This window comes from Ciona intestinalis, chromosome 6 (assembly GCF_000224145.3).
Source record: "Ciona intestinalis chromosome 6, KH, whole genome shotgun sequence".
NCBI lineage: Eukaryota > Metazoa > Chordata > Ascidiacea > Phlebobranchia > Cionidae > Ciona > Ciona intestinalis.
In genome coordinates this window covers 1,181,857-1,204,373 of record NC_020171.2, presented here as the reverse complement: position 1 = coordinate 1,204,373, position 22,517 = coordinate 1,181,857, and the positions used below count along the sequence as shown (strand labels likewise).

The 22,517-nt window shown below is 35.8% G+C and overlaps 4 protein-coding genes and 2 long non-coding RNA genes across 8 annotated transcripts in view; 2 read left to right on the top strand and 4 right to left on the bottom strand.

The window, feature by feature from the left end:
• bach (transcription factor protein) overlaps positions 1–5,325 on the top strand; it is a 9,636-nt gene extending 4,311 nt beyond the window's left edge. Inside the window, 14 exon segments of one of the 2 annotated variants that reach the window (NM_001078193.1) lie at positions 98–183; positions 266–309; positions 606–646; positions 817–934; positions 1,175–1,254; positions 1,524–1,624; positions 1,883–2,038; positions 2,353–2,518; positions 2,668–2,763; positions 2,927–3,037; positions 3,253–3,375; positions 3,582–3,762; positions 4,399–4,769; positions 4,842–5,325. In NM_001078193.1, the coding sequence (NP_001071661.1) occupies positions 98–183; positions 266–309; positions 606–646; positions 817–934; positions 1,175–1,254; positions 1,524–1,624; positions 1,883–2,038; positions 2,353–2,518; positions 2,668–2,763; positions 2,927–3,037; positions 3,253–3,375; positions 3,582–3,762; positions 4,399–4,619 (1,524 nt within the window). In that variant the 3' untranslated portion in view covers positions 4,620–4,769; positions 4,842–5,325. 2 annotated transcript variants of the gene reach the window in all.
• Positions 5,326–6,304: 979 nt separating this feature from the next.
• LOC113474300 lies at positions 6,305–8,049 on the bottom strand. The gene is made up of 4 exons (XR_003395961.1): positions 7,871–8,049; positions 7,736–7,794; positions 7,646–7,681; positions 6,305–7,484 (listed from the first exon to the last, which is right to left on the bottom strand). It is a non-coding gene; the product is annotated as an uncharacterized LOC113474300 (long non-coding RNA).
• Positions 8,050–8,264: 215 nt separating this feature from the next.
• Positions 8,265–9,751, bottom strand: LOC113474301. The gene is made up of 2 exons (XR_003395962.1): positions 8,572–9,751; positions 8,265–8,353 (listed from the first exon to the last, which is right to left on the bottom strand). It is a non-coding gene; the product is annotated as an uncharacterized LOC113474301 (long non-coding RNA).
• Positions 9,752–9,972: 221 nt separating this feature from the next.
• On the top strand, positions 9,973–14,005 carry LOC100178930. The gene is made up of 8 exons (XM_026834787.1): positions 9,973–10,118; positions 10,670–10,780; positions 11,191–11,336; positions 11,655–11,799; positions 12,159–12,251; positions 12,464–12,575; positions 12,877–13,046; positions 13,445–14,005. Exons 1-8 carry the CDS (start codon positions 10,009–10,011, stop codon positions 13,605–13,607), a joined length of 1,050 nt encoding a protein of 349 aa, XP_026690588.1. The 5' UTR covers positions 9,973–10,008; the 3' UTR covers positions 13,608–14,005.
• Positions 14,006–14,169: 164 nt separating this feature from the next.
• LOC101242116 lies at positions 14,170–22,257 on the bottom strand. 2 transcript variants are annotated; one of them, XM_004226125.3, is made up of 12 exons: positions 19,721–19,789; positions 19,434–19,574; positions 19,196–19,299; positions 18,713–18,851; positions 18,467–18,626; positions 18,034–18,249; positions 17,592–17,792; positions 16,986–17,209; positions 16,540–16,718; positions 16,137–16,232; positions 15,770–15,970; positions 14,170–15,297 (listed from the first exon to the last, which is right to left on the bottom strand). In XM_004226125.3, exons 5-12 carry the CDS (start codon positions 18,515–18,517, stop codon positions 15,047–15,049), a joined length of 1,419 nt encoding a protein of 472 aa, XP_004226173.1. In that variant the 5' UTR covers positions 18,518–18,626; positions 18,713–18,851; positions 19,196–19,299; positions 19,434–19,574; positions 19,721–19,789; the 3' UTR covers positions 14,170–15,046. The 2 variants fall into 2 exon arrangements, with proteins under 2 accessions (XP_004226173.1, XP_026690587.1); XM_026834786.1 differs by lacking the exons at positions 14,170–15,297; positions 15,770–15,970; positions 16,137–16,232; ... (2 more) ...; positions 17,592–17,792; positions 18,034–18,249 and adding exons at positions 20,167–20,254; positions 20,520–20,692; positions 20,818–20,890; ... (2 more) ...; positions 21,760–21,859; positions 22,153–22,257 and having other exon boundaries at positions 18,479–18,626; positions 19,721–19,828.
• A 228-nt stretch (positions 22,258–22,485) lies between these two features.
• The window catches only part of LOC100175850 (centrosomal protein of 97 kDa-like), a 10,340-nt gene continuing 10,308 nt past the window's right edge, over positions 22,486–22,517 (bottom strand). The window contains exon 18 of the mRNA XM_026834855.1: positions 22,486–22,499. Coding sequence (XP_026690656.1) covers positions 22,486–22,499 — 14 coding nt within the window. The remainder of the gene's footprint in view (positions 22,500–22,517) is intronic.

Genomic DNA, 22,517 nt, shown 5'->3' with positions numbered 1-22,517 from the left:
AATTTGTTCCTGCAAAAATTTGTATTTTTTGTTTGTTTTAAACTTAAAAACTTTCTGACTTTAAATATTTTACTTTGACTTTATTTTTTTTTTACAGAAACTTTTCCAAGAAACCTCTGACCCTACTGCAGTTGCCCAATGTGCAGATGGTTCAAAAGCTTGCAAAAACAGCACAATATCAAGGTACCTTTACATTCAGTAGGCCTATGCTAGTATTTAACATAATGCCCATCTGTAATATAAACAATTGGATTGCTTTCTCCAGAAAAGTTGTAATGGCTTCCAAAACAACAGACCCCTGTTCAGAAGGTAGGTAATTAGTATTTTATTTTTACTACATATATATATATATATACAGAATAGAATATACATTATACATACTCATAGTATATATATATATATATAAAATCATAGGCCTAATTTCAAACAAGAATGTGTATTTACACCCCGGATTTACACTTAAAAATTATTTTACTTCCCAAAAAAAGTTTTTTTTTAACTAAGAGTGTCACCTTTATAGCAATGTCATTTCAAAAGCTTTAGTAAAACTTTTAAAAAAATTGTAATGAATATAAAAATATATTTTATTGTGTTTTTTTATTCAGGCACCGAATGCTGTGTGGAGACTAAGAACCCATACACCTCGGTAAGTAGAATGTATTAGGTTACAATACAGTTAAGTAAGGGTGTATATAGTGATAACACAAGATCATGCTGCTGTTAATGGCATTTTTAACTTAAATTTCATGTAATTTGAAAAAAAAGGGCTATTTTTATTCGTCATATGTAATAAAGGTAAATAATCCAAACATTTAGACTTGCGAAGATGATGTGAAAAATTCAAAGGGAGACTGCCCTCTAATGGCCAAACTTAGTTTAAACTCGAAACCAACGAGTTCAGACGTTAAACCATCGACTGCTACACCAATACCAGGTTAGATGAGTGAATGTAGCTTATTTATCTTGGCGTGGCAGGGCAACGGCAGTTGTTATAATACAGGTGTTCTGTTTCATACACCTCGTTAAAAAATGTGATAAACTTAACTTATTTGTCCTCGTGTGGTGGGGAAATGACATTTGTTATATGTTCTGCTTCACACACCTCGTGCCCGAATAAGGGAAGAAAACAACCAATAAAAAATAAAAATAAAAACTAAAACTGAATACATTCCAGACATAAAGCCCATCACCTCTGTACTGCCTCCCGGTGCTGAAACAATCAACTTATCCTCGTTGCCCAAGGCTCAACAACAGGTATGTGATGTCATAATCAACGGCAATTATGTGGTTTTACTATATTTCCAATTTTGGAAATTAAATAGCAACAGTCGTTATAACATGGTTGTTTTATTTCATACACCTCGTGCCCACTTATGTAGTTACTGTTACCATTAAGTGTATTGCCCACATATACACCCACAATGGTAGCAACCTTTAGCCTTAAACCAGTAACCTCTCTACAAACAATTGAGCCATTTCATTTTTTTCTGTCTATCTTCCACCTAATACATTGTCATTCACAGATGATGTTACAACATTTCTTGCAACAGCAAAACTACCGACTCCCATGCACTAAAACTGTGCCATCATGCGATCAACCATCTTACAACAGCCAACAAATAAGGTAAGCCAATTCCTAGCATTACTCTCAAATAAAACCCTTGAATTTGAATGATTTTTACCAACACCATGGCTCATGGCTCTGAGTTATCTAAATTGCCATTCATACAGAAAAATAAATACCCACAAAGTTACATACACGGTAATTCGTAAGCTGGCATGTGGTGTATGAAACATAACACTCGTGTTAAAACGACTGTCGTTATTCTGCCACGTGATGATAAATAAGTAACTAAAATTACCTTTACCCCATATTTCTCAGGTACCCTACTAAAGTACCTTATGACCCATCATCATATGATCGTCCCATGTGCACGATATCATATTCACAAAGTTCTCACGTCAATAAATGTGGATCAAATTATAACTCGGACACTGACGAAGCATTAAGCGCTGATGATGATTCAGAACGAAGTTTGTAAGTTTTAATGTATCATATTATGTCCACTGTGGTGTCCTAAAAAGAACAAACAGAACACAACTGGTATTTTTATGTATGGAACTTAGGAGTTACATTTAATTACAAGAAAATGACCAACCAAATCTGAGGTTTTAAAAATATATGCAGCAACTTTTGGCTCATCCTATTTGTATAGTCCCATACCAGCAGAGTAAAAGTTGTTTTAAGCAAAAAAATGAGGTGTGTAAACATAAGATCGCCCCTGTTTTGACATCAGGCACCCTTAACATTATAAAAAAGAATAAAAAGAATAATTTATATTCCATTTCCAGCTACATGCAAGGTAAATGTGCTGGCAACTACTCGAGTGAAAATTGTGGAAAACTCCGGAAACAATCTGATGTTGTCCTTCCGTTCTCCATAAACGAGATCACCAAACTCCCGAGGACACAACTGCAAGAACTGCTCAATCGGAACCCCTCACTTTCCCCACAACAAGTAAATCGTTTGTTTTTCTATTGTTCTTGGTCTATGTTAGGTTTACCGCAATTTTTTTGGATATTTTTGCCTCTAGCTAATTTTTTTTCTTACCGTAATTTGTGTTTTTTAGCATTTTTTCACTTTTGATAAAAATATTTGTCTTTTAGATAACTGCAATCCATGAGATCAGGAGGAGGGGAAAGAACAGAATCGCTGCTCAAAGATGTAGGAAGAGGAAAATGGATTGTATCAGATCTTTACAGGTTTTACAAGGCTGTTGTTACGAACAAATATAAATTTTATTTAGGAACTTTTGGGTTTTATTTTTTTCAATTTGTTTTTGACAGCTTTTTTTAAAGTTTTGGGCCAGATTAATGATTTTGTTTTCTATTCTCCTTGTAAATTTTTTCCCATTTTCGTTTTCAGTGCCAACTTGAACAGTTACGAGAAGAACATTTAAACTTAATGGGAGAAAGAAGGACTTGTCAGGATAAATCACTCAAACTTGCTGAGATGTTTCAAAAACGATATGAACAGGTGAGGTGTGGGGTCTTGACAGTGAGCATGAGGTGTATGAATACACCATGTGTGTCTTGTGTATGAGATGACACCCATGTTATAACTCAACAGTGAGCATGAGGTGTATGAATACCCCATGTATGATTTGTGTATAATAAGACACCCATGTTATAACTCGACAGCAAGCATGAGGTGTACAAGTAAATCAAGTAATATAATATTTCTATTTTCAGGTTTTCTCGGATTTCAAGCTTTGTAAACAAAGTAGCGAAACCAGTGAAGCGTGCCCGGAGACCGAAAACTCTGATAGCGCCCCGGGTGACCATATTGTCGCTTCTATGGCCGACTATTTTAAGGTTAATGCTATTTCTATTATGAATTTTTACAATTTATGTGGAGAATCTATAGATTACTGTACATTTTAAGATTTAATCACGATTTTGATTTAGTTAGTTTACTTAACGACAAATCTTGATGATGTTTTACTGTTTGGCAGACGAAACGTCGTTCCTTTAAGATCACACTAAAACAAAAGATTTCCATAAAAACAACTTATTTCCAGATGGAGTCCGACAATGCTAGAGAACTTGCCGAAAGGTTTTGTAAACTACCGTGTTCTACCCTTCCCCCATTCTCCCTGTGCTCTGTGATGTCACAATCATGCCCTATGATGTCATCACCATGCTCTATGATGTCACAACAAGATGTTGTAGTTGTGTGTGATGGAGATGACAGTGTTGCCGGTGAGTTTCATGTTTTTGATCTGGCATCACTGAAAAAATTAATGTAATAGACAGTGAGCAAATGCAGTATGCACCATGTGTGTCTGGTGTATAAGAAGACACCCATGTTATAACTCAACAGTGAGCATGAGGTGTATGAATACACCATGTGTGTCTGGTGTATAAGAAGACACCCTTGTTATAACTCAACAGTGAGCATAAGGTGTATGAATACACCATGTGTGTCTGGTGTATAAGAAGACACCCATGTTATAACTCAACAGTGAGCATAAGGTGTATGAATACACCATGTGTGTCTGGTGTATAAGAAGACACCCATGTTATAACTCAACAGTGAGCATGAGGTGTATGAATACACCATGTGTGTCTGGTGTATAAGAAGACACCCTTGTTATAACTCAACAGTGAGCATAAGGTGTATGAATACACCATGTGTGTCTGGTGTATAAGAAGACACCCATGTTATAACTCAACAGTGAGCATAAGGTGTATGAATACACCATGTGTGTCTGATGTATGAGAAGACACTCATGTTATAACTCGACAGTGAACATGAAGTGTATGAATACAGCATATAAAATGTTACAACCTATGACTGGACAGTGAGCACCAACCATAACCCTCTTATCCCAACAGACATGTGTGCCAAACCCTGTAGTCCAAGCGGCTGTTCCACCAACTCATACACCTCCGAATTAACGGAGCCCCATCCTGAAGTTACAACTGTACAAGAAGGGGCGGAAAAAGCCCCCTCCTTACAAGGGGTAACCCATAACCCCCCAACAAGCCCCAAAAAAATGGACGTAGATACGCCGAGAGTTTACGTCACTAAAGAAACTGAATTTCGACCAACATAATTTAATCGTGTGATTTTCTTTATTTCAAATGCGAATTAAAATTAGGTCATTTTGCTTTACCAACTTAAAAGGTTAATGTTTCATACACTCGATTACAGTTAAATGGTCACATATTGAACAAAGTGCATATGTTAATATAATTATATAGGGGTAAGTTATCCATGTTTTTATTATGTTTCATTTGGTAGTAAACAAAGACTGTTAACAGAATCATATAACCGGGTAAGTTATCCATGTTTTTATTATGTTTCATTTGGTAGTAAACAAAGACTGTTAACAGAATCATATAACCGTATCCTCACGATCATAAAGTAAATGTAATATGTGATATTATCTGCTAACAGTATCCGTCTTAACCCAAAGTACTACGAATGTTAAGTTCTATTTTCGACGTTTTTTGGCTAAATTTGTGCCCATGCTATTTACATTCGTGTTCCATTAATTAGAGGAATGTTTCTTTTACCCCAAAAAAGCAGTTTTAATGGACAAAAAGCAGTTGTTTTAATGGACATTTGGCAGTGGCTCACTACATATTCATTAATTTTTAATTGCTTTTTAGTTTTACCGAAAGTGTAAAAATCATTTTACTCAATTTTATTCCGAAAAAAAGTACATGGTTTTTGTCAAAAGTGAAAAATTTTAATTTTTTTCCTAAGATGAAAAGATGCGAAATTTTTAAATTTTTTTTCAAAAATAAGCAGTTCCCTAATAATGCCTCTGATTGCCATTCTAGTATTAAGTGTCCTTATTTATTTTTGTCTTTGTAGAAACTGTTGTTTGTACATTGGTGTAGAGAGTCTGTTTCACGTACCTGTATGTTCTCATACAGCTGCAAGTTCTGTGGCTAGGAAGCTTGGGACCAGTTTTCTGACACTTTTGATCATTTATTTGAGTTAATAATCTGTTTAAAGTAAAAATGATAAAAGTATGAAAATTAAGCATTTTCGTAGAAAACATTATACAGTTTTATATGTAGGATTGCCTACCTTAGGTTATAGAAATGGTAGGTAATTTAAATCGGGTACTTCATGCTAGAAACAGTTGCTACTTTAGGCTGGATATGTTCGCTAATTTAGACGGCTATTTACAACGACTTCTAGCCAGATACAGTAGCGGAGTAGCGGCCACTTTCCCAGCTTTAGCAATTGGCGTGTACACTACAGTACTATGGTCCTCACTCTTAAATCGTATGAAGGGAAGATACCTTTTCATATTCTATTTTTCTGTCCAATTTGGTATCTATTTTTCTGTCCAATTTGGTAGTAAGAACATTTAATGAATTAAAAACCCGTATCCTCAGAACTTCCATAAATCGTTGTTAACTCTATAAAACACGATCAAGATATTTGTAAAATGTGCTAAAGGTGTCCCGTCTTACCCCAAAGTGCTATATAATTATACAATGAAGCAATGAATACGTAATACGTAAAGTTGGTACAGTTTATTCTGAATTCGTAGATATGAAAATCAACAGTGCGACATATATGGAGCATACAGCTAAACACAGCACTTCAATATTCTGTTCTAAAACAACGTGGTAAAGAAATTCCCTTCTGAAAAATAATAACAGGATTAAAATACCTTCATAATTTAGGTGGCTGGCGTTGGTGGAAAGCCACTACGGCACGACAAGCCCCCAGCCAATGGTAGTGGGTTTCTACTTAGGTGAGAAACCCTTGCGGGATGTTACTGTCCACGCAGGTTAAAGTACCCCAATAGACAAAAATTGTACAACGAATACAAATAACACGCCGACAAAAAGACAAAAATATTACTACGAGTGCAGAGAAAAATTGTGCCAAACGTGCAACAAACACAACAACTCAACCATACAAAAAGGGGACAAGCAAAAAGTAATTAACGCGGACATGATCATTGAAACATATTCAAAGAAAATATGGTTCAAATCCTGAAGGATAATCATTTGCAGTGTACACCATATTGAATGTCCGACCCCAAGGAATCGAAGCCAACAACAGCTCCGTATGTCCTAACCCCAAGATAAGTCGCCATGTTGGTACCGCGATACTCTCGTTATATCTTCACGCAATATAATATCGTTCGGCTGCTACGCACCGCATCGACCGTTACGAAACTACGCCAGGTGGTTACGAACCGCATTGACAGTGACCTAAATACCTAGCGTAGCATCACTGGCGGCGACGTCCACGCAACAACCTGGCCGTGACGCAACTCAATCAAAACTGACGTAACCGCACCGAACGCTGGGTCAGGACAATGCTCTGACCCACCGTATCGACGTCGTAGCGCAATTGTGACGTGGCCATCGTCCCAATCGCGCTACATGACGTTTCAATATATAGTTATTAACGTTGGGAAGTTTAAGTTACATTTATTGAAATGAATTATCATAACATTTATTAAAATTTAATTTAATTAGAGGGAATTTAAAACACAAGGGAACTTAAGTGTTAAAAAAGGCGCGTATATTATAAAGTGCGTAATATACTGGAGTATTTGTGTACCAATACAGCGTTCTCACCAAGCGATTAGGTCTATACAGAATCGCTGAAAGATTCAATCTTTGTAGACGAAGTACCCAATAGAGTGTACAACAACAAAATCCGATCCAGCAAGATGTTCGCCATAATTTCATTGCATATATTTCAGTGACATGCAAAATGCACTATAGTAGTGACTTTCAAAAACAGCTGGCAAACGTTAGATCCAGCAAAAATGACTAGCAACACAGAATGACTGGTAACACTGTAAGAGTGCACCAGTCAAGGGACAACCAGTCTGGCAACACTGTAAAAGTGCTTCCCAATCATTCAACACACAATAATAAACACTCAAAACCTCAAACCGGCATCCTTTATCGGCGTCTTCGTCTTTGTTCTTCGTCTGCGAATACAGGAAACATTAGTTACACAACTTGTTATATATATACGTAAAATGCATTCCATTTAAAATGTATCTCATTTTACTTAAATAATTCATACTTAACTATAAGGTATTGTATACTTTACTTAAAATTCCTATTTGCTTTTATTATCAAACTATACCTTGTGCCTTTTTTGCGGTTTCATTCGCCGGCTTTTCTGCAACAATAGAATCGTTAAAACACATCATATACATTATTACGTCACAACTACCTTCATTTAGAGCTTCGTAACTCGGTCGCTTGGTCCTCTGTGACGTCACATACCGTTTTCTAAAAATATAAAACATCCTAGAACTGCCTTCTTCAAGTTATGAAAACTATTAAGTGACAAAACAAAATAGCTTACGAAGTGGGTTCTTCTGTTGCGTCATCACCACTTCGTGACGTCACATCAGCGATGTTTCTAGAAAAGAGCTTATGTACGTTATAATGCCAATTGTGATTTATACTTTACCGATTCTTTGAACTTCTTTCTTCATTTGCGCAAACCCGCAGCGAAAATATAATTACAATAAATTAAAACATATCATCAACGTGCCTTGCGCAAACATAAAACGTGCTTGGGGCCCCATGATAAAAAGCGTCGCGAAACGTACGCGCAGAATAAACGCATTATGACGTATTGACGTGGCTAGCGATGACGTAGTTATCGCAAGCGAAAGCGAACGCTGTGACGCGATGTTCTTCCGATTTTAGCGACATAATGAGTGAAATTGTGACGTAGCGAGTTAATGAAGCGATTGTGACGTAACGAACGCAATATTAACATTCCGATGCCACGTCGCAGGTGACGTATCAACTGACGTAATAAAGAACTGTCGAGCAAATCCTGAAATAATAAATTATCGATAAAAGTAAACTAACATTAAAATAGAATGTAATGTAAAACGCAAGGCACGTTACTGTTAAAATAATAATAATGTAGTATTAGTAACAACAATACAGTAATATAATAGTAAAAGTAGCGTAGTAAAACACTACGAAAGTATAATAGTAATAGCAAGTAACACAAATTTAGTTTAAATTTAAATAGTACTTAACTCAAACCTTGAGATTAAATCCAATACCGTACATTGTAGCAGTTGAAGTAACAGCAGCATCCGAAGTGTGGTCGTTGTGTACGTGTGGCTCAATTGCTTCGGTTTTATAAGCATGGTAAACGAAAAGCGGGGTGAGGCAATCAACGCTTAGAATTTCAGTGTTTCCTGTCATTTTTTACTTCGTTTTCTCTTCATCTCCGTTTAATATTTTAACATCGCGGAAACACTGCTGGTTTAAGGCGCAGGGCACATTTAAATAAATGGTTTTCCTCGCGTGGCGGGCAAAAACAGTCATTATAACTTGAGTGTTCTGTTTCAGACACCGCATGCCTGCTTACGAGTTACCGCGTATGTAACTTTTTGAGCGAAACTTGCGGCATTTGATTAACATAATTAACGTAGAGACATATTTTCGTCCCATTTGGTAGTAAACAAATAACATTGGTAAAATTATATGACTGTATCCTCACGACCCTAAAAGCGCGTTGTTAATTGTTACAAAAAACGATTAGGAAATATGGGTTATTATGTGCGAAAAGTTATCCCATCTTACACTACAGTACTATGGCCAGTTATAAACATTTCTATATTACCCAATACATAAAGGAGGCATCTCGTTTTGGGTGTTGTTTTTAGACCGCAGAAAAGGAGGCTAACCTGAACCTATATTAAGACGCAACCGAAGCGTAAAACGGGAAGTACTGAGCTGCGCATTCGTGCGCGTAATAGAAAGGCTTACTGTTTTTAGTTACTCAGAAATTTTGGAAAGTCCTAACATGCTGATTTAGTGGTTTTAAAAACCCATGATACGTAAAAGTTTAATGCATGTACGTTTAGTGCAGTATTTGCCAGTTTTATAAAATGCCAACAACGAACTTGAAAGTTTACCATGCGATTTTAGTGTTTATTTAATGTAAAGATATACGCATGAGGTTTTTAATACAGAAGTTGCAATGCTTTTTTCGTCGGATTTTTATGAAATTTGAATAACGTTTTTAGTCGTGCAAATGGGTTGTTAGGATATGGATTACTATTATTACAGCTACAGTCGTACAGAACGGAAAACAAGAAAACTTAAAACGTTTTAATTGTCAGTATACGATAAAGATTTGGCTAGCGTTATGCAATTATTATATACTAGGGCACTTATTGTGTTATATATAGTGGGGTGGGGGAAGATGGGACGCTTTTTTGTCTATTTTCTCGTCCAACTTGGTAGTAAACAAAAAACATTTCAAAGACCATAAAACACAAAACCGTATGCTCACAACTCCCATAGACTTGTTAATTCAGGATATTTAGATATTAAGTGCTAAAGGTGTCCTATCTTACCCCACAGTACTATGTGTTATATATACCAGTACGCATTTTCATGATTATATATCTTTTATATAAACAAATTATTTATGCAGTAATTGATTTGAAAATCTAGGATTCTGCAAATATGTGCGCAAGATACACGTTTACCATAAGTCTGTTCGTTATAATTAAACTGGCAGATTTTGCGGGGGATGGCTTTTTATTGTACTGGCTGATACACTTTAACGAAATCAGGTACGTTATCTTATGTTATGGTTTCCTTTTGTAGGCATGTGACCGTGACATTGCGAAATTTCTTGTTTTTCAAGGCATGGCGGTCGTATTTAAACACATTAAACGCACGTATAGGCCTACCATTTGTTAGTATAATTTAAAGCATTCGCCAAAAATCTTAATTTTTGCACAATTACAACTTTGAAATTTAATACCAATTTCCAGCCGTTAGATTGGACTTTATAAATACCCCAGGTCCCCTCGCATCTTTCGCTGTAGGAACACACTCAAAAAGAAACCAATGCTGAAGCGAAATGTACTACCTGGTTAAAAAAATATACCAATTTACATTTACGAAGTTATAAATCAGAATATTAGATCACGCTATGGATAAAAAGTGTTGGAAAGAGTGTCAATTAAAAAGCGTGGCTGTTACAGGCAATTGGCCTTATAGGGCGTGTACACCTTATTTAGATATAACAGACCGATACATGGTCTGCATAGCATGTAAAGCCATACAATTAGGTTAGTGGTAAAATGACTTTCCACTTTCTAACATCCATGTTTTTCAGTTTATTTAGCTTTCAAACGTTCGCATTAAGGAACTCCGTCCCGGCATTTCAAAACACGAGTTATTGTAAGAATTTCCAGTTCTTTGAGCAAAATTCCGAACTAGTTACCTCGTAAGTATAAATGACATTCTACTGTTCAAGACCATTTTGATCCAAATATAAGCACATGATTATGTTATTTACAGTACGACTCTAACTTACTGCTTAAACAACTCTATAGTAAAACCAGACGAAAACCTGATTAAATTCAAACGCAATTGTAGAACGCGCAAAGCGTTTTGCATGAAATTTAATAATTAGAATTAGAATTTGTATAAGACTGTAACACGCGAGAAAATCAACGCAGGCCTTGTACCACGAATGGGACATGTTTTCATTCTCTTTTTATCACATGTGGTAGCAAACAAAGATTGTTTTGAATCGTATACCCGGGAAATATGAGGGTATTATGTGCTAACGGTATCCATCTTGCCCCACAGTACTATACTAGAATAAACATTTTTTTACAATCTTTTCGACAGAAATTTTCAAGACAGCACAATAGTTACATGGGCGTACTTGGTTATTGCTGGCTTCAGTTTCATCTTGCTCCCTGCAGTTATAGCAGTATCTAATCCACCACGTTTTGACGGAGACGAAGGCGTATCAGACGAAGACGACTATATTGGTGCGTATTTAAGCTACCGAGGGTGGTATTCGAACCTAGCATCTGTAAAGTAGAGTATAGTCGCAATCAAATGCTGGAAAAAGTTTGCTAATAATATTAACAAAAAAGTTAGGTAAAAATTATGGTGGTATAGTTAAATACGCGTAAAAACTACGTCTATATATACACAAGCACCATGGGACTTCAGATTTGGCCAAAAGTGTCTATTACTCCAACACCCAGGTTGCTATTTTCATAGACCTCATTAGATGTTAAACCCTGTCACGTTTTAAAGGTCTTTTCAGTTTTACTGTTGCAACTATTTTTGTTTTCCCCCAGATTACACATTCCGCAAAGAGGAAAGAGGAATAAAACGAGTGCTCCGTTACGCTACAGTGATTATGCTCGCTCTTTTTCATGACGTCACACTCGCCGCTTTAGCAACTGATGCCTTGTCGTTGGTTTTATCCCCTGTTGGTCTTAGGTGAGAATACATTTTAAACACTAACTGATGACGTCATAAAAGCGGTGACGTCATGAGAACCCACGCTCGTGGGTAGTGCGAATGTTTCTAGACCAGAGTTTACGAGTTTGGGGCTTAACGCTGCTACCGTTGTGGGCGTATGTGTCCTTGGGCAAGACACTTAACCATAAATGCTCCAACCCAGCTTTCAGTTTTGGGCTGTCTGCCATGCAGAAAATACAATTACCCACAAGGTGTATACGTGTAAGTGGGCACAAGACATATGAAACAGAACACCTGTGCTATCACGACTATCGTTGCCCTAAGAACAAATAAGTTACATTCATTCAAACCAAGTTAAAACATCATTTTTTCTTCAGATGTTGGAAATGCCATACGTCGTTTACATCAACATGCAACAATTTGAGTCCACTAAGCGATTGGAACGATTCTCAAATTTTCCCACTATCTATGTAAGTGGTATATAGTACTGCGGGGTAAAATGGATACTGATGTTAGAACATAATATCCCATATTTCCGAACTAACGTAATCACCAAAAGCGGGCACGAGGTGTATAAAACGGACCACCCGTGTTACAACAACTGTCGTTGCCCTATCACGCAAAGATAAAGAAGTTGAATTCATTTATCAAATCCTGAATAATTATTTATATTGCTCTCTAGCGACTTCTACTGGTTAATTGCAGTTGGTGGAAAACTTTTAAGCGTGATGATGTCAGTTGGTTATGTTGGATTTTTGGAAGCTGAATATCGTTACCAACGTTATGTTATGCAGGTATTTTAAATGACCGCAACGTGTACTGGGTTCAAGTCTCACACATAACACTTATTTGTCGTAATTACCAGTCATGCCTTCAGAAACCCAGAGTTTACAGGTCCAAGGCTTGATTATGCTACCATTGTGGGCGTAAGTGTGTATTGGGCAAGACACTTAACGTCAGCAATTGCTTCAACATAGTGGTCCCTTATGCGCTGTCTAAAATGTAACCATACAATACAAATAAATAAAATATTCCTCCAAAGTTTTACCAGCTAATTAGCAATCTCACACCTTACTATTTTTCTCCGTCGCTTAGCAACAGAGGCAGCTCCTAATCCTTCGTCGTCACTACGGAGGCTCACACAGTCAAAAACCAAGGAACCATTGCTGCGAATTATTCGTTGCATTTTTGATCTTATGTTTTCTTGCCTTGCTTGTTGTAGCAGCGATGACCACAGCGCCCGTGTCGGTTCTTATGTACACGAAGTAAGTGGTATTTCTATCATTATTTTGTACATAAAAATACATAAGATCAAAAACAGGAATTAAAAAAAAATCACGCACAAATTTGCATACGTTGCAACTCGTAAGCTGGCACCAGGTGTGTAAAACCGAACACCCGTGTGTGTTACCGGCTGTGTTGCCCCCTCCATGCAATGATAAATGGGTTACATTCATTCATATTTAACATGGGTAAGGTCCTGTAACGTGACACGCCACGGGACCTGAAATTCAAGCACGAGTTATTGGTTCATTACCCCGAAACATTCAAGTACGAGTTGGCCTATTACCATGATATTATGCTCTAACGGTATCTATCTTACCCACAGTACTATATAAAGTGGATTTTATTACCCTATTTAACTGTAACATGTTTCTAACAGATTGAGCGCAGTATTGTCCTTACAGTCAACACTAACGTCTCCGATTCTCATTGCGGCAATTGTAGGCGTTTGTACATGGGGCGCATTTCTCATACTTTTCGTTGTACCAACGCTGTACACATTCGCGTTATGCGCGAATAAGAAATGTTGTAGATCTGATTAAAGAAAACGACTCTCCTTGCACGCCACGCGAGGATGAAACAAGTCACATTCATTCAAGATTCAAATGACGGTCTAACATTTAACTTTAAAACTTACATGTCTGCTGCTACAAACTAGAGGCAACACCCGTCTCATAACGACTGCCGTTTCTCCGCCATGATAAATAAATGACTTCCATTCGTTTAACCAGCATTCTGCTTTTTAAGCGAAATAAAGTAGTAATTTCTGAAATAACAAGTGTAGAATATATTTTTAAGTGTATGTCAAATGTTTTCTATAGATTACTACCTTTTTGTAAATACTATATTAGAATATACGCTTTTATATAATTTGATTGCAATTAAATAATGAGACCTACCTGTATTTTGCTGAGCGCTTAATAAAGTGCATATGTTATCTGATTGGTAAGTTTGAATTTGCTTCCTTTCTTGTGATTGGTTGAGATACAGAAATCAGCAACCAAAATATTTTTTAAAAAATGTTTTTTTTTAACTTTCTCCTAAGAGTTGACTGCTTTGAACAACTAGGTACAACATTTTTAAACAATTACATCTAAAAAGTGTTTTAAAATGTGTTTTTTTTATAATATATCTAGCATTGAAAATATATTTTAAAAACAGAATACAGTGTGGGCGAAACAAAATAGCAAAATGTTTTCCTTTTTTCGAAAAAGCCTAAATTTCTACGAAAAAACAAAATTAAGGATGAAATGACAAAAGTTAGTTAAACTAAAAACCATGTGTTAGTAGATATAGGATGTGCAAGAAAACGGATGTATTTAAAGGAAAATAAATACCATTTAACTTTTTTTTATACTGTAAGTGGCATACTAGCAAAAGTTGTTTTAATCGAAAATGGATAAATGCAAATTTAAACGCCAAAAAATGTAATTATTTTGTGCACCGGCAAAAAAATATTTCAGCATTTAAAATGTGAAGAAACATATAATTTATAACTTATAAGTAAAACTACTCAAAAAAATGAAGACAAAAGTTTTATGGCTACAATAGCGGACGTCTTTACTTTCATGAATTTCTTAATCATTTTGAATTAGCTTTGTCATGTTTATGTGGCTAGATTTAAAGTTTTACCATCAAAAACCCGAAAATTCCAATTATACCTCTGCTGCCACTCATAGTGATATTTTTTAGATTCTCTATGAAAAAACGTAACTTTATTTTAAAGTTTCATCTGCCATTTAGCAAGAACTAGAACAGCAGAGGAAACATTGGAACAAAATTTTACATTTTGATACCAGTAGGCCAAAAAGAATATAAAAATAGTTTTATTAAAAGAGTTAGAGTCAAAATATACTCAAAGGCATTGCAAGTAAAAACTTAAAGCCCTTTCTGCCATAATTTGCCCAAAAATTAAACCTTTTGCCGCCATATTTGGCCCCAAAATAGAAGGCTTTTCCCCATAATTGGCCCATTTGTAATCTCACTGTAGCAACTCATCTTTTAGCTGATCAAGAAGTGCTTTGGACCTCGGAGTGATATTTTCCCCACTTGCATTTGACGAAGAATCTGCCTGCATGGTGGCGCTAGAGTCTCCATCCCCAGTTTGGCCATCAGATGGAGCTATAGTACTCTGTTGTCGTGGTAAAGGGGGGAGTGTCGAGGCTTTTTGAATACCGTATCGTCGTAAAACACGCTCTACTATATCTTCACCAGAAGTAACTGCTTTTGGGGCTGAAGTTTTTAAATTATAAAATAATGTAACTGTACTTATGGGCAGGATATGAAATGACTGAAACACTGTTGCTGCCAGGTAAACTATACTTAAATGGAACGATTTGAGCGTGCCACACCCATAGGACCTTACCCAAATAAAATAGAACAGCGTAGGACCAATAAGCCTACATCCCAGGTCTCAGGTGTGCCTCACTGAAGACCTTACCCTTATATAATAGACTAGGACCAATAAGCCTACATCCCAGGCCTCAGGTGTGCCTCACTGAAGACCTCATCCTCATAGAATAGACTGGGACCAATAAGCCTACATCCCAGACCTCAGGTGTGCCTCACTGAAGACCTTACCCTTATATAATAGACTAGGACCAATAAGCCTACATCCCAGACCTCAGGTGTGCCTCACTGAAGACCTCACCCCATAGAATAGAACAGCCTTGCCCCAATGAGCCTAGAACCAATTAAAACATACCTTTTCTAGCGCTAACGTCTCCAGTTCTACCAGGAGAGGTAGCAGTTGTCCAACTATCTCCAGATGTAGAAAGAGCTGGTTCAGCTGGTGGTATTAAAGTTTTTGATGTATGCAGCTTTGATGCTTCCAGTGTTGCCTGGTTTGAAGGGAACACAGCACCAATGGTCAGGGGAGGTTTTGGAACGGCAACACTTTTCATTTCTATTGAAAATTATGAATTTTGGGATTTTTAAAGCAAAAAAATTAAGGAACAATTTTATAAAACAAGTTATTTTTTACTCCTTTCTTAGTTCTAATTAATTTTATTTTTTTTCAAAGTTTAATTTACCAAACCAGTCAAAAAGTTGAACAAAATAAACTGTTTTACCTTTTTGAGTTGTTGGGTTTTTGGGTGGTGATAATTTTGGTGATGCTAACATGGTATCAGTTTGGACTTTTTCTGGTTTCTTTGGCGATGGTGTTTCTAAAATATAAATAGCTTTAAGTTGGTGAATATTGTAACTGGACTGGGACCAATAAGCCTACACCACAGGTCTCAGGTGTGCCTCACTGAAGACCTCACCCTCATAGAATAGAATGCACTGGGACCAATAAGCCTACATCCAGGGTCTTAGGTGTGCCTCACTGAAGACCTCACCCTCATAGAATAGAATAGACTGGGACCAACAAGCCTACACCCCAGGTCTTAGGTGTGTCTCAAGCTCATAGAATAAAATAACCTTACCCCAATAAGTCTACATCCCAGGCTTAAATTACACTACTAAAATTACCTGTACCATTCCCAGACTTAGTGATATAAGCAATCACTGTATTAGAAGGTTCAGATTCTCCGAGTGCTGACACAGCACGTACTTGAATCCTGTATTCGCATGCACGTCTCAATCCATCCAACAAAGCCCTGGACTTGCTACCAGCTACCATGCCCTTTGGTTGACCGTTTACATAGATGCTAAAACGGAGAAAATGTTTCAATTTTTGGCAAAAAATAGTCAAATATGTACCTATTTGCTAGAACAAAGAATTTTCAAACAATTTTTAATAATATTTAAATAGTTTTTTTTTTTTGCAGATTTTGCAAGGATTTAAAAAGTAATAAAATAGGAAATAGCATAATTCCAATTTTGCTTTGAAAGAATCAACTTCATTAAAGTACCGAAAACAAGAATTTTACATAAAATGCATCAAAAAAGATGTAAAAAATTAAAAAATTTTTTACCGATATCCCAAAATTTTGTCGTTGTCCATTTCCACCCCATGTTTGTCGAAGATTTTCGATGGAAACCACCTTAAAACCACGCTGCAATTCTCGGGTGTGTCAGCACGGGGTGAGGGGGAATCCCGGATTTCAGCTCTAAGAGCTCGAGGCGCTGTAGCAACCCCGCTTCTTGGGGGTGAGGTGGGGTCACGGGGTTGTTGGCGACGCAATGCCATTTGCATTGCCTGTAATACCAGATGAACAAATTTAAGTTAAGTTTCTGTGTTGCAGGGTAAGACAATCCTTATTATATGTATTTTTTGTTTAATACACTCTGTGCCCGCTTACAAGTTACCATGTATGTAACTTTGTGGGTGATTGAATGTAACTTATACATCTTCACATAGCAGGGCGCGGACGGTCAATATGACACAACCAATAAGCGACCACTGGGTTGGAGCAATCGCAGTAAAATGTATTGACCAAAGGCCACATTCTCCTACAATACAATGATAACAGCGTCGAGCCTCAAACTCCTAACAGACTTTACAATAAAAAAAACAAATAAAATAAAATATTCAAAATAAAGAGAAAAAAACATAGCAAAGTTACTAAAAATTCTCTCACTTTAATATTTCTCTTCCTTTGTCCAGGCAAGATGTTCAGTTTCCTTAATTGTTCCGGATCGTGTTCGAATATCTCACGTATGCTAAATATCTTTGGTTTAGGGCTCGTACGTAGCTTCTTGCCCTCTTGAATGCTTCTCATAAGTTCTTCATGGGGTGTGGGGTCAACTTCTTTCTTCGGGGATAAGGATCTTTCTGATGCCTGCGATTTTTTATATAATATACAAACGGTTTTATGATTTTTGGGTTTTATCATAATTTTTCCAATAAATCTTTAATGTTTTATTAATTTTGACTGAAAGTTCTAAAAATCATGAACAAAAATGGAAAAAAAACACAGAAAAAATGCTGCAGTATAAAAAGAAAGACAAATTAAAATATAAAAATAATAGCAAACTTACATTTTTCCACACATAAACTACAGAAAAATCGTAAAATTTTACCGGTTTTAAAACAAAACTCCAAGTGTTGATCTCAGGAACCACGTTGCTCCTAAAACTGCTCCTCACTTTTTGCTCCTCCTCCTGGAGGACATGGAGGAGCATCTGGGAGTTGATCTTACGTTTCGATCCGTGTCGTACATCTCGTGCTTCAGCGCACAATGAGGAACAAACTTCGAGCGAGTTGCAATGTGCGCTGGAGTGGAATGCCTCACACATCTACATTGTGATGTCATAAGGATTGAAAAATGAAAATTAATAAAATAAAAGGAATAAAAATTATAAAAATATATATATATCTTAAAAATCTAAAAAAAAACATGATCAAAAAAAGTTTATTTCAAAGTGATTGTTTATGCTTTTAAACTGTTTATAAACACGAAAAAAATTATACAAAAAGAAAAAAAATTTTAAAAAGTAAAAAAATTAGCAATACCTTTATAACATCGGGTAAATCAGCTCTTTTTGCCGAGTCATCACTTGACATTGCGACGAGTAATGATTCAAATTGTTCCGATAAAACAAGGTGCCTGATCGTCCGACATTTTGTAATCTGCTGCTGACCATAAGGAGACTGACAACCCAAAAATCGAGGACTAAAAAAAAAACAAAAATTAAAAAAGAATGCTATAATAAAACAGAAAAAAAGTGAATAAAATTGATATTTTTTTAAATTTTGTACTTTGATTGTTGCTTTGGTGTCTGGTTCTGAAAGTTCTGGTGCTAGATAGATGCTATCCACTGCAGTGACATCAGCGCTGTCCTCAGAAAATGAGACCAGACCATCTTTCCTTAGGAATGTGGTTTCTAATGAGATGTACCTGGATAATGGAACATAGAAATGTTATATTACTGTTGCAGTTGGCTAGAAATGGTTTATACTGCTTTAAACCAGTTGGAACAGGTTAATAGAGTTAGTACCAGCCTTAAATGGTTGGGAAATGAGAACTGTAAGATATATAAGGAAGCAATAAGGAAGAGCTAGAAGCGGAAAATAGACAAACAATCACCCACAAAGTTACATATATATACATATATATGTGTGTTTTAACCCATAAGCGAGCAAGAGGTGTATGAAACAGGACACTCGTGTTATAACGACAGTTGTTTTTCAGCCATGCGAGGATAAATAAGTTACAATTATACATGGTACTATGGTACACACCTAACTGGGTTGTTCTTCCTTGTATTTAAAGCGAGTATAGCTTGTTCACATAAGGACCAAAGCTCTTTCTCTGTTAATGCAGAATCAACAGCCAATAAAATCTCCTGAAAACGCAAAATATGTCTTATTTTTGAGTGTTAAGAATACCAGGATTCAGTTTTTGTTTTAAATTTATAAATATACTCAAAATTGCGACGAAATAACAAAAAAAAAACTTGAAATTGTAACAAAAACTTACCAGAAGTGACATTTTTGGCATGCTGTCCCTGGCACTTAAAATCTCCCCTTCGTATATTCCTGGTTTAGGGGAAGTCCCCTCAGTAACCAAGCACACAGTTTCAACAGTGGTTTGTAGGTTTTCAGAACTATCATCAGAAAACTACAAAAAAAATGTTTATGAAAATAAAAAAATGTCATTTTTAGTAAAAATTTGACTTTTACCCAAAAAATGTTTAACACAAAAATATTTATAATTTTTTTTTGTTTGAATTGTATTTTGTAATTTTCTTTGTGTAATTTTTTTACCTGTTCTTCCATGGTTGTTTCTACTTTAGTGTTGTCTGCGTTGTTGTTGTTTTCGTTGTTGATTAAACGATCAGAAAAACTCAATAATGCTTCTTGTAGTTGTACAACCTGTTGCATTTAAAAATATTTATATGATTTGATTATTTATAAGTTTACATACAGAAGATTGGGGAAAAAGGGACACCTTCTAACTCTATTTTCTCAGCCTATTTTTTAACTAAGAGCATCCAAAGAATCATGAAACTGTATCTTAATGCCTCCAATAGACCGTTGTTAATTGTTTAAAACATGATCAGGATATTTGGATATTATAAGATAAAGGTGTCCCATATCCCCTCACTTTACTATATATAGAATGTTTGCACATTTAGATATACAAATTTAGATTACTGCTTAACTTTGCACATATTTTGTATAGATATAGCCCTAAGTTAGTACCAACACACCTGTGCCTGTAGTTGCTCCACAGTCGACTTAAGAATAATATTTTCATCCGCTTGCTTTGTGTTTAAAGCGCTTGTATCTGCCTGGGTGCTGAAAATATAAAACAAAAAACTGCAACCAAAATCATAAACACTAAACGAATATAAATGGTTTTAACACCCTGGGTCTTGGGGTAATGGGCCAACTGTGGCCTAAATCTTGGGTCCTTGATAAGAACCACTCTGATTATGTAATTAGAGTTTAGGCAACATAATATCATGGGAGAAAAAAAAAACTGATTTAGCAGAGAAAAAAGGTGAAAGAGCAAAAAAAAAAGCTAATTTTTTTCTTGAAAAATTGTAAACAATAAAATCACCCATCCATGTCTGTAGTCAGTGAACCATGTCCCTCATCTGTGTCTTCTGCTCGTGTTTCCTTTTTCTTGAGGTCGCTTGGATTCTCAGGGGGCGTTTGGAGGGTTATTTGTGGGGTTAAACAAGGGAAAACCCCATGATCGGGGTCATCTTTCCAAGAGACGTCAGCTTTTTTCTGCGAAACATAGAATTTTTTTTTATAAAATTAGCAAAATTTAAAATAAGTATATATATAATATATATATGTCTTTCAAAAACTTATATATTAAATATTTTATTCAAAAATAATTTGTGACTTACTTTTGCTGACTCATCTGCTGTGTCATCATCGCAAATTGTGCTGACAATTGAATCGCATTCGAATGCATGACGACTGCATGATAAAGCAAAAAAACATGACTAAGTGTTTTTGTGTTTTAGGTAATATAGAAGTTTGACAAACATATTAAATAAAAGGGGGTAATGTGCCATCTCTGGCTTAAATCAGGTCCCATGGTGTGGCCTAATAACAAAGTTTAAACCTTACCCTTTTTTGTTGGGACTATTAGGTCCATCCAGTGTTGCACGTTTAGTTCTTGTGCTTTGTTTTGATGGGGAAACACTAGAATTTCTGCGAGGTGATTTTGAACTTGAACGACTCTGTCTTGATTTCCTGTTTCTAAATATCATAAATTTATTAAAATCAAAGTTTAAAACCAAAAGAATAAAGAATAAAGATATTTATGAAAATATAAAAAATCCGTAATAAATGTACACAAAAGTTCTACATAAAAAAAAACAAATAAAAAATAGAAATCTTATAAAACAATTACAAGAAATACACTAACCCTTGATCAGGTGACCTCCGTTTTGATGAGTCAGCAAAGTTTTGATTATCATCTGATGAGTCATTGTTCCCAACACCAGTGTTGCCAGGTCGGTTTTGTTGCAATTGACGAATCTAGGAAAAAGTGGCAACACTGAAAGGACTGCACTTTTGTAGGGGTGGCTGGTGTGATGTTTTACAGCAACTTTTTGGAACAGGAGTCATAACATATATTTCAGCACCTCAGTTTTGCAACTAAAACAGCAAGTGTTTCACAAACAATCAAAGCCAAAGTATATCTCAGGACCCATGGCATGGCACGCTGTAGAACCTCACGCACATAGAATAAATTACATATACACACACATAAGAGCATTGCATTAGTTTACAACACAATTTAGTACAAGACAATTTTATAAATCAAATCAAATACTTACTTGAGTCCACATAAACCTTATAGCTTCAGTTTGCAATTCCCTCATCTTGCGCTCCGATTCTTGTTTTTCTTTCATGGTTTGTAGTTCATGGCAGAGCAAGCTATAGATTGAAGAGATATATATTAATGGTTAGGTCACTGTATACATATAGGATAGGAAATACGATGTATTATCTACATAACATGTATTGTTTTTAACAATTAACAATGGTCTATGGGAGTCATGAGGATACTATTTTATAATTCCTTGAATGTTCTTTGTTTACTACCAAATAGGACGAGAAAATAGAATGAAAAGGTGTCCCATCTCTCCCCACCCTACTATATTACACATTTTAATTTTCTCATTTATCATTACATCATTTATTATTACATGCAATACACATTGTATCACCTTATGTATTGTTCTGATCTTCTAGCTCTCATTTCTTGTCGAATTTCAAGAACTTTCGGATTTTTCCAGCGAGCCATGTAACCTCTCCATAGTGCCTGTGAAAAAAAAAGGTTTTTACTAATGTCATTGTACTACCACTCACACAAGGATATTTAAGTTCTATTCATACTTATTTATATATATGTATATATGTATATATAATATATATATATATATATACAAGCTTTAACCTGCTGTTAAGTGTCTATACAACATTCAGAGCCAAAGTATATTGATAGCCTGGGTGTAAGGGTAATGGGCCAAATCTGACCTAAATTTATGTCCCATGGTATGTCACACTACAGGACCTCATCCGTATGAATGGA